We start from the raw sequence: 15,761 nt of genomic DNA, 5'->3' as shown, positions 1-15,761 counted from the left end.
AACATGAAACTGCTGTTGGTGAGAGCCAGTGCGGTGCAGATAGTGGTGGTCCAGCGTGGTGGACTCTAATCTGATGTCCCATTCCTCCACATGAGTGGTGGACAAACCTGATGAACTGGATTTGCTTCTGCGCTCCTATATATGCAGCCTGCTGAGTGACTTTGGGCTAATCACAGTTCTCTGAGAATTATTTCTATCCCGTCCACCTCGCAAGATGTCTGTCGAGGGGAGAAAAAGGAAAGGGGTTTGTAAGCCGCTTTGAGACTCCTTGCAGTTGAGAAAAGCAGGGTATAAATCCAAACTGTTCTTTTCTTCTTCTTTATAGGGAAGTAACTAGAAATGCTATCTAAACATTATATATCTACTGCGAGTGTGAGAGGGCATTGAGAAACCAGCATTTGTCCCAAACGTTTTTGCCTTCTCAGAATGCATTGGGACACATGTGCTAAATATTGCTTATGTGCTGATGTCTTTTTATGTTTCTTTGAAACGCTGACTTGAGTTGGCGTCTGGAGGCTTCCTGCCTTCCAGGACACTTTGCACACTTGTGGCAGAACTGTTCGACATTGCTGCGGGTTCTGGGGTTGCAGGAGGGTCGGTGCTGCTTCATACAGGGTGCTGCCCTTGCTTCTTGGGCGTTTCCATTTTTCAGGAATGCACCTTAAAATTGTGCGCACGTTGCCAGGGCTCTAGTTGCACCAATAGGTATGTTCCCTTCTTCAGGGAATCTTGGCCCCCTCTGGGTCTTTTGATGTCAGAAGCACTGATACCCTTCTAAAGAGATGTAGAGTTCCCCGAAACACTCCTCTGAAAACTGCCAACTGAAACTCCTATAAATTAGCCGATCAACACACCTCACTGATAACGAGTTTTTGCACCTCTGGAGAAGGTTTCTCTTTCCCTTTTTTCCCCTTTGCTTTCCCCCCTTTTTTCCGTACTAAATTCTTGCTTCTCGAGCAATACCTTCACAGCAATCAGCTGCTTATTTCATGGTAAGCATTTGCATATTTCATGGCACATTGCCTTGACCAGTACAGACTGTTCTACAATTATAAAATTAATGTGGCAGGGGGCTCGAAGCAGAAGGTGAATTTCACAGAAATTGGGGAGCACCGTGGAGGAAGAAAGCGAACACAAATGCAATCTTGAATCCAAATTGCTCTACTTATTCAGATGGGCATTTTTTTAAAAACATCATGATGCTGCTATTAGTTTAGCTAGACAAAAAATGGTAGTTTTTTTTTTTAAAAATGATACTACAGAGATTTCTTTCCTCTAAAAAGGAAAGGATATGGCTACCTTTCTGCTGCAGGGTGTGCGGTATGACCACATGCGTGCCTGGGAAGACCAGAACACAGATCAGAGTCCTGGGAACCTTTCCTGATGTTAGAACATAAGAACAAGCCAGCTGGATCAGACCAGAGTCCATCTAGTCCAGCTCTCTGCTACTCGCAGTGGCCCACCAGGTGCCATTGGGAGCTCACATGCAGGATGTGAATGCAATGGCCTTCTGCGGCTGTTGCTCCCGAGCACCTGGAATGTTAAGGCATTTGCAATCTCAGATCAAAGAGGATCAAGATTGGTAGCCATAAATCGACTTCTCCTCCATAAATCTGTCCAAGCCCTTTTTAAAGCTATGTTATAGAAAGGGTCTCCTGTCTGGCACATGCACTGCAGGCTGGCCCTGTGTGATGCTTCAGGAGGTGAACTGCAGCAGGTGGTCTTTCCCATTCGAACACTGGAAGTTCTCTCTCCCTAACAAAAGCAGTTGCATGGGTTTGAAAATTACTGGAGGAGTGTCAGGCTCCCCATTCAGACAGTAACTCACTTGAAGGGTTCAAGGATTTTATTGATGACGCGAGAGTAACAGCGAAAGACAGTTCTGTCGAGAAGGCGCCAAAATTGTTGATAATATGGGGTGCTGTGTGGTTTCTGGGCTGTATGGCCGTGTTCTAGCAGCATTCTCTCCTGATGTTTCGCCTGCATCTGTGGCTGGCATCTTCAGAGGATCTGAAGGATCTGTTGATAATATGTTGGATCTGTTGGATCTGAAGGATCTGTTGATAATATGTTGCAGCAATTCCCCCCCTCCCCTCAATGAGAACCAAGACAGTAAAAAGAGTCCAGTCTGAGAGCCTGTCCCAGCCGCAGAGCTCCAAGGCCGGAGAACCAGATAAGCACCTGCATAAGCAAAAGCATTCCCTAGCAGCTCCCCCTCCCAGCAAATGGCATCCTGACAAAAGGCAATCACTAGCTGAGCTTCCTTCTTTGTGTTAGCCCAGGGGCCTGCAACCTGTGGCTCTCCAGATGTTCCTGGACTACAACTCCCATCAGCCCCTACCAGCATGGCCAATTGGCCCTTCTCCCCTGTTAGGACGGATTAATATCCACTGAAATCTGCCAAATGAATTCCCCCCCCCCTACTTGTTCCAAAACTGATGCTGCAAGTTTCCTCCTACTTGTAATGCATCATGAGGTTGGAGTGTGGAAATCCCATTGTTAGGTAGGGTGGAGAATTGGCCAGCATTCTCTTTTGTGCTTCATCTTTCTGCATGGTGTGTGCTGGAATTCCATCTCTGGGGCACAAACTGAGTCCACAGTGAGAATAAGCTGTAGCAGTTGTACAAGCAGCGATGCCGTTTATGCTTAGCGTACTGAAATCCAAAGGAAGAAGTCTGAATTCTGCTAATGAGCCTTTAATTCTGTTTCTGTTTTTAACCTGAAATAAGAATAAGCCTGACATGTAGCCTGGCTCTTGCAGTTCCCTCCCTGGGAGATGGAGAATCCTGGGGGCCGACAGAGTTATTGCAGTAGGTCTGTGAATCGATAGGCGGACTAAGCATTATCGCTGGATCTTTTTGTCATTATGTACTTGGTCAATCAATTGATGCTGACATGTAGAACTGCTATCATGTAGGGACCCGTGAATTTTTTTTAACTTTAAAAAGGGGTCTGCATGCGCGTAAAGGTTTGGAAATCTCTGATCTTGGATAAGGTGGGGTACTATACCATCTCTCTATCTCTGAGCCAGTGTATTGTAATGTTTAAGAGCAGATGCACTCTAATATGGGGAACCAGATTTGATTCCCCGCTCTGCCGCTTGAGCTGTGGAAGCTTATCTGGTGAACCAGATTAGCCTGTGCACTCCCAACACATGCCAGCTGGGTGACCTTAGGCTAGTCACAGTTCTTCAGAGCTCTCCCCACCCACCTCACAGGGTGTTTGTTGTTGGGGGGGAGGGAAAGGAGATTGTAAGCCCCTTTAAGTCTCCTTACAGGAGAGAAAGGGGGGATATAAATCCAAACTCTTCTTCTATTATCTCTGTATAATTTTTTGAGGAGGGGGTTAGAATTGTCTGCCCTCCACGGGATTCTCTAAGTACTTGGGAGACTTGAGAAGTCTGACTGCTCCCCCCACTCACTTTTAAGTTGCACTCTTGGTTGGGGAATTCCTGGAGTTTCAGGGTAGAGTTTGGGGAGGGTGCAGTTAGGGGAGAGAGCTCAACATGGGTGTGATCCCATGAGAGTCCACCCACCAGAGCTGCCATTTCCTCCGCAGGAACTGATCTCAGTAGTTTGAAGATCAGGTGTCATTCAAAAGAACTCCAGGCGCCACCTGGAGATTGACACCCCACAGTCATTCGCTTTCAACATTCTGTCTCCTGTATAGCACTTTCATCATCAGATTTTTGAAAGGTGAATTCTTTTATTTTGTTCCCCCATCAGGTTAATTTGCGAGTTCTATCTTTCTGCATGCCTGGGTAGTCTCCCAAGGAGGTGGAGATTACACACACACCCACACACACACACACACACACCACCACCACCACCACCACCACGTCTGCAAATGGTCTAGTTTTGCTGCTTTCATTATTGGCCCAGGGATTGGGGTCTTTTTATACTAGATATACTGGTGCCACTTTACGTCCTCTGGGGTCTGCTTGTGTAGGCTTATAGGTAGCTCCTCTTGTTCCACGGACAGTGGTCTGAAAAGGTAACCCAGGTTCTCCTTGCATTCTCAGTGGAGATACGACCACGTGTCCGCAATGTATCTCTTACTCCAGTCCAAGAAAGCTCACGGCAAGCCCGTTCGTCTGAGGATTCCTTCTCTAGCGTCCGACTGCGTAGACGTCACTGCAAGCAGAGCGCGGAAGGTGAGTTGTCTTTCTTCAGAGTCGTGAAGACAAGCCAAAACTTGTGCATTGAGCGGAGGACTCTTGAAAGTTTGACTCATGTTTTCGATCGCAACAAACCATAGGGCTGCATGAAAGACTGCTGAGTGTATTGGGCAATCAGTATTCTGACTTCAGTAGGGCAAAATGATGAGGGTTGATCATTACAAAGTCTTGTGAGGAGCAGTTTGAAGGCACACGTTTGTTCCACTGCTCAAGCTGAGTGGATACGAGCTCATGTCTGAGAGGGAGACTCTTGGTAGCATCTCCGAATGTGTCAGTGTGACGGGGGTAGAAGAGAGAAGAGCTTTTCTCTCTCATTAAGCTAGTGTGGCTAGTGTGAAGAAAAGTGTTAGAACATGAATGGAAATGGTGAAGGAGATGTTGCCACTTAGCATGAACTTAGCAAGCCTCTTAGGAGCCGCAGTGGCATAGTGGTTAAGAGCAGGTGCACTCTAATCTGAAAGAACTGGGTTTGATTCCCTGCTCTGCCACTTGAGCTGTGGAGACTTATCTGGGGAATTCAAATTAGCCTGTGCTCTCCAACACACACCAGCTGGGTGACCTTGGGCTAGTCACAGCTCTACGGAGCTCTCTCAGCCTCACGTACCTCACAGGGTGTTTGTTGTGAGGGGGGAAGGGAAAGGAGTTTGTAAGCCTCTTTGAGTCTTCTTACAGGAGAGAAAGGGGGGATATAAATCCAACTCTTCTTCTTCTTAACTGCATGGGGGCAGTGCCCTCTTAAGGAACTTATTAAACAGCAGGAAATCAAACCATCCCAAACTAGGCTTATTTCAATGTATTGTCGAAGGCTTTCGTGGCCGGATTCAACTGGTTCTGGTAGGTTTTCTGGGCTGTATGGCCATGGTCTGGTGGATCTTGTTCCTGATGTTTCGCCTGCATTTGCGGCTGGCATCTTCAGAGGTGTATCACAGAGGTGTATCACAGTGTCTAACAGACTTTCCTCTGTGATATACCTCTGAAGATGCCAGCCACAGATGCAGGCGAAACGTTAGGAACAAGATCCACCAGACCATGGCCACACAGCCCGGAAAACCCACCAGAACGAGTCTTATTTCGTTTGTTTATATCCCTCCTTTCTCCCCAGTAGTGACCTCTCCTCCATTTTATCCTCCCAAGTCCTGCCAGGAAGGCTAGTCTGAGAGAATATGATTGGCCCAAGGTTGCCCGGTGAATTTCCATGGCAGAGTGGGGTTCGAACCGTGCCCCTTCCCCTGCCCCTGGGGTCCTAATCGGATACTCCAACCCTCTCGTTTAGGCATGAACAGACAGACAGACAGACAGACAGACAGACAGACAGACAGACAGATAGATAGATAGATAATTAAGCCAAGGCACGAACTTATAAAAGTAGCCTGATAACTGGTTCAGATGCTTTGCAGCATTTTTTGAATTGTTTATGGATACATTCCATGAAGAAGCTGCTGTGTAGCTCTGTAACATAAATACAGTGATTTTAATTTGACGACAAATTATTTTTCGCTCTTCCTGAAAGAAGGGCAGCTGTTTCTCAAATTTTTCATTTTGTACCCCTCACAGTCAGCTACATTGCGGTGGAATGCAAGAATCTATAAGCGTCAGTGTTTCTTCCCAGGACAACTAAAAGCATTTGTAATTTTTAAAAAATCTGGTCATTTTACAAACAAAACACTTGTGCTTCGCCCATTTCAAAAGGGAAAATATTACCTATAAGGCTTTTTCTGTGGTCCTCAGAATTGGAGAGAAAAAAAAACTTCCCATGTGTTATAGGACGTTAGACCATTAAAACCCTCACTGTAGTTACATTACTGTTACTTGTTGATCTATAAAATATTTTACAGTGTTTTAGATTATGTTAACTTTAGGGTTGTACTGCTTTGAATTTTGAATGGTGACCCTCTGAGAATTTGGTCTAAAACACTGTGTGGATATATGGCAAATAAAGCATCTTCTTTGCAAGTCGAATTTAACACACACAAACACACACACAGCAGCTTCTTTAATTCTGAAAGGGTTAGGGAGACCGGTCTGTGTTTTCGCTCTAAGAACAGGAAAAAAAGGAAGAGCAGCGGGCCATTCCTGTTGAATAAGAAATACTTTTGTTTTTAAAAAGGAAAATTATGCCTGTCTGAGACACTGAGCTACAATTGGGCAGGGAAGGAAAGTCAGTTTGAAATCTTGCTTGAGCCGTTTTTAAAAAACCCCGTTAATGAAATAATCACTGCTTTGCCTGAGGCCTCCTGGGTGGTTGGCCTTAAATCTTCTCCTTCTGGTTACTGCAAGGATAAGGTGACCAGATGGTCACCTTTGTGATCTGGGACGGGTCACAAACAGGCGGCAAACGGCAAGCCCCAGAAGGCCGTGCTCCTGCGGCCACGCGCGCGGGAGGCTGCCACACTGCCTTGCGCCCCAGAAGGCAGTGCGGCAGCCTCCCAAAAATCGGGACAATTTGAAGAACCCGCGGGACAAATTGTTTAAAGGCAGGACTGTCCCGCCAAAAGCGGGATGTCTGGTCAGCCTATGCAAGGAGAACCGTTCTGTCCAGGATAAAATTGCTTGGTTATGTTTCTTGAAGTGTGCACGTGTGTGAATTTCTTTGCACTTTCCCCATATGTAGTAATGGAAATATGAGCAGAATCAATGATGTCATAAATTTGACCCTACTTTACATAGAATAGAAAACAAAACCCTAACTCCTGCACAATGAACGTTTTTTTTTGCAAGCCTTAAAGTCAGACGAGCGGTCTTCAGCATGAAGATTGATCCAATTCGGTTAAAAAGTTGTACTTGGTGTGGTGTAGTGGTTAAGAGCAGGTGGATTCTAATCTGGAGAACCGAGTTTGATCCCCCACTCCTCCACATGAGTGGCAGAGGCGTATCTGGTGAAACAGATATGTTTCTGCACTTCTACATTCCTGCTGGGCGACCTTGGGCTAGTCACTGTGCTTCGGAACTCTCTCAGCCCCACCTACCTGACAAGGTGTCTGTTGTGTGAAGGGAAAGGAGCTTGTAAGCCACCTTGAGTCTCCTTACAGGAGAGAAAGGTGGGGTATAAATACAGTCTCTTCTTCCTATGAACTTCCAAAGGGCAGCTGAACCATTCTAGTTTAGAATACTGAAGTGCAATGCTGTTCACTAGCCCTGCCCTCAAACCACACTGGTGCAATAGTGAGAAGGATTTAAAACTGCTTTTTCACGATTAAATGCTAAATAACTAAAATTAGAATACAAATAAAACTTCAAAAGAACGTCTGAGCCATAGGACCACACCCGAACAGCCTTCCTCGTTGGGTGGAGTTGCTCTGTTTCAGTTATGTTCCATGTCTGGGCTCGACCGTAGCACCCGGACTTGCCGCCCGCTGGGTCACGCGTGGGCTGGCACCGCGGGAGATGGGAAGGCTGCAGAGGTCTTGTTCAAAGAGGACGGTGGAGGCCTTAGAGGCCTTGTTCAAAAAGGAAGGCAGGGAAGAGGGGAGTTTTAGGCCCAGCAGGACCCACCTGCTCACAGCTGAGCCGGATGTGGGAGATGGGCTGGAGAAGCAGCTTAGACCAGGCAGGGCCTGCCCGCTCCCAGCTGAGGCGGATGTGGGAGATGGGCTGGGGAAACAGCTGGTATGAGGGAGAGAAATGAGAGGGCAGAAGGGATATAAGGAAGTGGGAAAGGGAGAGTCAGGAGCTGCCTCAACAGCAGGGAATGTGGGTGGTGTGAACAGACAAGGGAAAGGGGCAGCTCAATGGTGGGAAGGAGGGAAGAGGACCCTGGAGCCCAGACCCCCTACCAGAACCTACAGCACAGTTTAGGCTGGTCCCATCCCTGTGCAGTAACAGGGTGGGAGTTTTTCACTCAGGCTGGAAACACCTCTCCCTGTGGGGCAACAGGGGAGAGCCAAACCCCGGGAAACTCCTCTCCCTGTGAGACAACAAGGGAGAGAGAGGGAGGGTGTGAACTCTCAAGTCAGCCCGGGGAAGGAAGGCAGAGAGACCTGCTAAGAGGGGGGCGTTGGCTGTGTGGGGAAGGCCAGGGGGTACACTTACACAGGCGCCCTGTGGGCGAGGTTGTTTCTTGGCCCTCTGGGCCAAGGGGACGAAACACCATCTGGGGAATCCAACCCCCAGGTTAGGGAAGGAGGGACGGTACACTCACCTGAGGACACTGGGTGGCTAGGGGAAACACCACATTCCAAGTTAGGCCAAACTCTCTGTTGCCAATTTATATGGGCAGAAGTTAGACGCCACAGTGATTTTATAACCAGGGAGGATCTGGCCATCCTGACCCTAAGCACTGTGGGCATAGTAGCTCTAGGAAGATTTCTTGTTTGCCAGCAATGTTCCTCATTTATCAGCTCTGGTCTCTGAAAGCGAATTGCTTTGATACTTTATTGTTATGGGACAGATGAAACAGTGTTCCAGGTGGGGGAATATATCTGTTGGCCACAGCTCTGCAAATTGTTGTACGAATGCACTAATCTAACTCAAACATCTTTTCGAACAGGTCAAAAAGAGCATGACTTTTGAAGATGTTCCAGACAGTAGTAGCGAAATGCCTGGTGTGTTTGGGTCCTTGGAATTTCTCGGCTCTTTCGAAGCTCTACCTGGGTCATGTGTAACACCCAAAGCCAAACAGGTAACAATCCCTATGGTATACTTTTAAAATCGAAGTTAATGCTTTACCGATGCATCATTTCTGTAACTGTGTGGCAGCAGGCTTGTGTCCTTTTAAGAGGAGCGTCAAGAAAGACAGGGCACCTCCTTCCCCAGCTGCAGACTTTAGGGGGACTTGAAACGTCTCGCTGCTTTCCCAGTGTTTCCTGCAGTCAGTTTGGGGAGCAGAAGAACCCCCAGCTTCGTAGATGCTTTGAAGGCAACACAAAGATCTTGTGGTTTTTGAATCCTGCCAATGATCTTTGTCCTTCTGGTCTTGATGAAGGATGAAGCTCTCTCTAATGTTGAACCTTGGACACGCTCAGAAAATAACAAGAATTCTGGTTCCAAGTTTCTGAAAATATACAGTATATTCTTCTGCTGAGCAGCCTGGTTCCATAGCCAAGAAGGGAACAATGACTTCCTTGGTAACTCCCTTACAGTATCATGGGTTGGATTCAGCACAGTGTATTTATGGACACAAGGAGTTCAGGTATTTTAACCTGGTTCTTGGGGCATGATTGGAAGGTGGGGCATTTTCTCGCTGCTGCAGGAGGGTTTTAAGTTTTTGCCCCTGTGGAAAAAGCTGTAATGAACCTGATCCATTCTAATATGCTAATATAATAACTCTCCCATATTTAAACAGATGCTTTTTAAAGTATCTTGTATGCTTCCTAAGTACTGGGAAGCTTAGGCAGATCCCGCATGGGCCAAAAACAGTGGTATGAAAACGGTGTAAAAGGGTTTAAAACAGTGTAAAAGGGTTTACACAGTTTTCATATTGTTTTCACAATGCTGTTTTTTGGCCCCTGTGGAATCCGCCTTCGATCTAGGTCGAAAAGGTCTGTGTACCATTGCATGAATATTCTGATAACCTTTTGTTTGGCAAATATCTGACTCTTGGAATTCAAAGTCAGTGACAAGGAGCTAATCCAAAACCCAGAACAACAACAGAATCCATGTAATACCTTTTATTAGGGTCAACCAAGCTTTCTTGTACACCAGTTCACTTAAGCGGCTGGTTGTTACAAAATGTCAGGCAATATAGGGTAGAAAGCTGTTTCTTCAGGTTAAGACCTGATTTTTTCCCCAAGTGTCTGAGGTCTGCACATTTGCAATCAACATAACGTTGCTGCCGGTGTGATGTCATCTTAGGGTACAGCTTCTCGGGGAAGCTGAATTCAGTTCATGTTGCCCATTCTTTGTTCTTTCAGAACAGAAATGCAGTCCATCCAAAATTCTCCCATATGTCGAGCAAGAAACCCATTTCCCTTTGCTCTCCGCTTGCAGATTTTGTTCATGTTTTTCGAGAATCCAGTGCTGCTAATTTCTTAGATCATAACTTTCTCCCCATTGGGTTATATATGCATCTCTGAGCACTAAAGAGGCGGAACTAGAAGATTGTTCACAATGCAAATGGCCAAAAAATTTATGGCTGCAACCTGTGCAAACAGCTGCTAATGATAATAATCTCACATCAAGATGATGGGAGGATGGGACACATTTTCATACTTGATAGAGAATCCTGCCCCCATTGAGCTGTGTTCTGTCTAACAGAGGCTGTAGAGCAGGGGTCCCCAAGCTTTTTGAGCCTGTGGGCACATTTTGAATCCTCACATAGGGTGATGGGGGTCACAACAACATGGCTGTTGCAGAAGGGCAGAGCCAACCACAAAACATTACACGTCACTCTCACAGTAACACTTCAACATTAGGAGCAGGAGCTCTGCTTCAAAGGATTCTTTTTAGTCTGCACAGCCTATCAGAAGCTGGGCACAAGCACCACCTGACCTTGCCATCTTTCTAAAATACTTGGTGGGTGCCAGGAAAGATTTTGGCAGGTACAATGGCATCTGTGGGCACCCTGCTGTAGACAATCCCCTTGGGTCTTCACTTGAGCTGTGTACCATCTTCACCTGCAGCTTCAGTGCGTTAACAAAATTTGGACCTTAATAAAACCATTATTTTTTTAAAAGCACTGTGTGTTTCTGGATGGCGGAGAATTCACACCACCGCTCCTTCCTATGCCAAGAAGAGGAGCATCGTCCAAGAAAAAGGCCAACAAGGAGAACTCTGATGCCAAAGTTGCAGCAAAATTGGACCCTTTTGTGCTTCCTCCTCCCAAGATGTCGACATGGGCCATGAACGAGAAGAGGGTGTTGACCGCCCCAAATCACACACTTCCATCTGAAGGTATGGAGTATGGGCTGAGCTCAAGGAGGAGCTTCCTCTCTCACAAGTTAATGGGTTTGGTGGCTTAGTCATAGTGCGAAATTGTCTGTTGGAGGCGGTGTCTGCTGCTTGAAAACATGGAGGCTCCATAATCCTTCAGCTCGCATCCTGATGTGGATTGGTATACTGCTTTTCCCACACTCATAGCGGCTAGTACAGGGATGTCCAACTCTGGCGCTTCAGATGTTCATGGACTACAATTCCCATCAGTCCGTGCTGGCATGGCCAATTGGCCATGGGGCTGATGGGAATTGTAGTCTATGAACATCTGAAGCGCCAGAGTTGGACATCTCTGGGCTAATCGAATACCATGACACAACAAATGCAAGTACCAAACTGTGTTCTTTCTCCTCCCCCCACTTATCTCCTGATGTGTTTGTTTTCTCCCTTTTACCTCCACCTCCTCCTCACGGTAGCAACAGCCAGCCCCTCTGCCTCCTGCCATCCTGTGCTGCTATAGCAAATGCTTACAGAACTTTTTTTCCCTTTCCTGCTGTGTTTGCATGAGGGGACACTGGTATCATCTGGAGGATTACTCTTAAAATCCAGTTTCTTTTTGTGTTTTTCTGTCAGCCTAGAATTTTCCCACATTTACAAAATCCTACAATTTAGTGATCGACGGTCCCGTTATGCTATTTTTTAATCTGCACAACAGCGAGCCCTTGGCTGTTAGATAAAAAGCGTTGCGCCTACTCTCAGCTGATATTCGTAACAACTAATCTGTGAAATCCCTGTTTTTCCTGCGTTGCAGATGATGAAATTACATAGCAGACTTGCTTGAGACAGAGAATTGGGGCTGGGGTTTGCAGGCTGTCCCTCTCTGCCTCTTAGCTCCACTCGATCTTGCTAGCTACGTGGCCTCTCTGCCCCAAGTCTACTCAAGATATCTTATATCTGCATGCAAATGTCAAATCGTAATAACGCTTTTTTCCCCTAAACCTTGTTTGCTCAAATCTGACTCTTGGCAGAGAGCAGTCAGGCCATGACAGACAGCCCAGCTAAGAAGCCACCAACTCCCACCGATCCAAACGAATTGGCAACAGGGGTCATTAGCCCCGAGCGAAGGTAAATGTCCACTTTCTCGAGCACATTCCGATGACACAATAGACTATCCTAATCCTTGTATTGATGTGGAGAAAGCTTTTTTAAAAATGGCATCTGTTTGCCATGTTAAACCCTCTTTTAAATCCTTTCCTACACCTACCAACAAATGTTAAAAGGCTGGGGAGGAGGGGGGAAAAACTCTTAACATTACACACTTCAGTAGTCTTGGATACATTCCTATTTTCCATAATTAAAATTCACTCGTGCCCCCGGAGGATTGGAGCATGTATACAATTCGCTCTCGAAATCCCAAATTGCCGTTGAGCAGCAGATCCTTTTAACCATGTCTTTGTCTGGCAGATCCTCTCTCCTCTCTTCCCCCCCCCTTAAAAAAAAAGCAAGCCAGAGGTTGAAAGACCCTTTACTTAACGTATTTTCCAGGGTCCAGCCACTGAAAACCGACATGTGCCTTTTTGTCTCCACCTGTCCAGGTGCCGCTCGGTGGACTTGGATCTAAACCAGGCTCACCTGGAAAGCGGTCAGAAAAGGAAGGGGGCAAAGATGTTTGGAAGCTTTGAAAGAGGCTTGGATAAAGTGATCACCATGCTCACGCCCGGCAAAAGGAAAGGCTCGGCAAAAGAAGGCCCAAGGAAGCTAAGGGTAGGCTGCTCAGGCATAAAGAGGTCCTGTGACCAATTTGGAAGGGGTGGTGGTGAAGGATGTGGCCAAGCTAGGCCCCATCTCTAAAAACCAAACTACTGCTGGTTTTAGGAGGTAACTATGTCAGTCTGCAGTAGAAGAACTCGATTCCAATCCAATAGCACCTTAGAAACCAATGGGTTTTTTTTTTGTGGGGGGTATAAGCTTTCAAGAGTCAAAGCCCCCTTTGCCATATCTTGTTAGTCTCTAAGGTGCTCCTGGACTTGAATCCAGCTCTTCTACTGCTGGTTCTGTTGACCCCCAAGGGAACTCTTCTCTCTCTCCCCACCACTCACACACACTATTCCACCCCACTGCATAACAGTTAGGAAGTGGAGGGGGGTATTCCAAAGCTCTTTATGTTGTGCTGGTGATATCTGCTGCTTAGAGAGCTGAACGGCTCCGAGTCCACACCGGTCCCTTGTATTAAAGCCCACTGTTTTAGATCCTGGCCTGCATTTCCTTAGTCCAGGGGTGGGCAATTATTTTTTCCATGGGGCCACATAGGAAACAGAAAATATTGTGGAGGGCCGGGCCAAAAGGCAGGGGGGCAAGGCACTTTTGAAAGCCCTGCAGAAGCCGGCAGCCAAGGCAACCAGCTTATGCAGAGCTTTCAAAGGTGCCTCGGTCCCCAGCATGGCAGGGGGGCCAGTCAGGATCATCCAGCGGGCCGGATGTGGCCCGCGGGTCGTATAATGCCCAGGTCTGCCTTAGTCTGTAGCCACAGCTCTAAATATTCTTTCTTTATGCTGGTATATATTGGTTTGCGAAAGTTATACCCTACTTTTTTCTCCCAATGGAGACCCGAACTGGTTCACATCCGTCTCCTTTCCTCCATGTTATCCTCGCAACAAACTGTTGTGGTAGGTCCAAGGCCACCCAGCCGGCTTCTGTGGCAGAGTGGGGATTCGAACCTGGCTCCCCGACACCATACCGTATGACAGATCTCACCATCAGCCTGATTATGACAGTCGGGTTTAAGTTCTCGTGTATACAAGTGGTCTGCCTCTTTAATTTCTGCCCTCCTGCCTGAAGGCTTGTATTTAACTGGGCTTGTTTCCCTGCTCCTCAGTGTGAAACCTGCTGGGTGACCTTGGGCCACTCGCAGTTCTCTCATAAGAACGTAAGAACTAGCCTGCTGGATCAGACCAGAGTCCATCTAGTCCAGCACTCTGCTACTTGCAGTGGCCCAGCAGGTGCCTTTGGGAGCTCACGTGCAGGATGTTAAGGCAGTGGCCTTCTGCTGCTGCTCCTGAGCACCTGGTCTGCTAAGGGCATTTGCAATCTCAGATCAAGGAGGATCAAGATTGGTAGCCATAGATCAACTTCTCCTCCATAAATCTGTCCAAGCCCTTTTTAAAGCTATCCAGGTTAGTGGCCATCACCACCTCCTGTGGCAGCATATTCCAAACACCAATCACACGTTGCGTGAAGAAGTGTTTCCTTTGATTAGTCCTAATTCTTCCCCCCAGCATTTTCAATGAATGCCCCCTGGTTCTAGTATTGTGAGAAAGAGAGAAAAATTTCTCTCTGTCAACATTTTCTACCCCATGCATAATTTTATAGACTTCAATCATATCCCCTCTCAGACGTCTCCTCTCCAAACTACAGAGTCCCAAACGCTGCAGCCTCTCATAAGGAAGGTGCTCCAATCCTTCAATCATCCTTGTTGCCCTTCTCTGCCCTTTTTCTATCTCTTCGATATCCTTTTTAAGATGTGGCGACCAGAACTGGACACAGTGCTCCAAGTGCGGTCGCACCACGGCTCATCACTCTCTCCGCCCATGCGGAGACAGGAAACGGCAAACCACCTTAGAATCTCTCTTGTGTAGATAACTTTGCCCAGATCAGCTGTGGCTTGACAGCTCTTTCCATTACCATGATAGCTAGTATGTGTTTATGCTTAGAGAGGGTAAAATGGAGCATTTCAAATATTGAAGCTGATTTGGGTGAAATCTTTAGACGCTTTTGTGTGGCATACCTAGGTTTTAACGTCCAAAGCAGTTTCTTGTTCCTCGTTTTGCAGCTAATGTGCTGGCGATGCCAGTTTTTTGCACCTCACTAAGCTTGGCCGGCCACCACGGTGATTAAACGTATGTCGCACAATTGTTTCTAAAGTCACCAAGTTGCCTTGTCTTTCAAAACAAAAGCTTCCAAAGCGCACTGTCAGCATTTTCGAAACGCTCCCCCCTCCCCACAAGCTCCACTTAAATTCACAATCCAGTAAGTTTTACTGCTTTCACCGCTGAAGGGCAGTATTTGGAAGGTTACTTGCAGGTTTAGCTCCAAATAATGGTCTGCTTTTGGCTCCGTCTGCTGGAACACAGAAATTAAGGTTTTCAGCTTTTTCTTTTAAACTCAGCTGCATCCGGGTACCTGTTTGCGTTACTGAACAGCTTTTGAATCTAGCCCACCTGAGCAGGTCACTCCGCGAATGCAACAAGGGTCCAAATGTCTGGCATGAGGAGTAAAGAGGGAGCCACATCCAAAGGGCTTTCAGAGAATTTCCAGGCTTGGGATTTAAATGGCTGAACAGATTGACACGGAGCCATAACAGCTATCAGTTGAAACAGCCGCTCCTCTAAATCTCTCATTTTGAGGACTGTGAGGCCTCGGGTCTCTTTTGGACGAGGAGGGAGCTACTTTGCAGGTGGTGGGAGCACAAGACTCCGGAACCTGCAGTAGCCAACTCAAACTGAGCCAAACACTAGTCAGTATGTATTTCAAAAACGCATCTGCCGCCTCTCCAGAGACCTGCTTGAGCGAGGTCTCAACAACAGCGAAAGCCTAAAACCTCAGCCATCGATCCGGGACACAAACGTAACATTGAAACTCACTCAGCAGCTTCAGACAGAAGACCATAACATTGTCCATGCTGGAACGATAGTTTCCACCTGTCATATGGCAGACACTTGCCTAAACATCCTTCACTTTTACACATGAAAATATATTCCAAAAAAATGGATTCTTAACT

The 15,761-nt window shown here is 46.8% G+C and overlaps 1 protein-coding gene across 2 annotated transcripts in view; it reads left to right on the top strand.

The window, feature by feature from the left end:
- Positions 1 to 15,761, top strand: part of MELK (maternal embryonic leucine zipper kinase) — a 43,370-nt gene that overhangs the window by 21,595 nt on the left and 6,014 nt on the right. For both annotated transcript variants that reach the window (XM_048504722.1, XM_048504721.1), the window contains 5 exons: positions 4,022 to 4,153; positions 8,664 to 8,795; positions 10,789 to 11,005; positions 12,013 to 12,109; positions 12,580 to 12,748. In XM_048504722.1, coding sequence (XP_048360679.1) covers positions 4,022 to 4,153; positions 8,664 to 8,795; positions 10,789 to 11,005; positions 12,013 to 12,109; positions 12,580 to 12,748 — 747 coding nt within the window. The remainder of the gene's footprint in view (positions 1 to 4,021; positions 4,154 to 8,663; positions 8,796 to 10,788; positions 11,006 to 12,012; positions 12,110 to 12,579; positions 12,749 to 15,761) is intronic.

This window comes from Sphaerodactylus townsendi, linkage group LG07 (genome assembly GCF_021028975.2).
Source record: "Sphaerodactylus townsendi isolate TG3544 linkage group LG07, MPM_Stown_v2.3, whole genome shotgun sequence".
NCBI lineage: Eukaryota > Metazoa > Chordata > Lepidosauria > Squamata > Sphaerodactylidae > Sphaerodactylus > Sphaerodactylus townsendi.
Note: the sequence above shows the minus strand (reverse complement) of the source record. Positions and strands in the feature narration are given on the sequence as shown.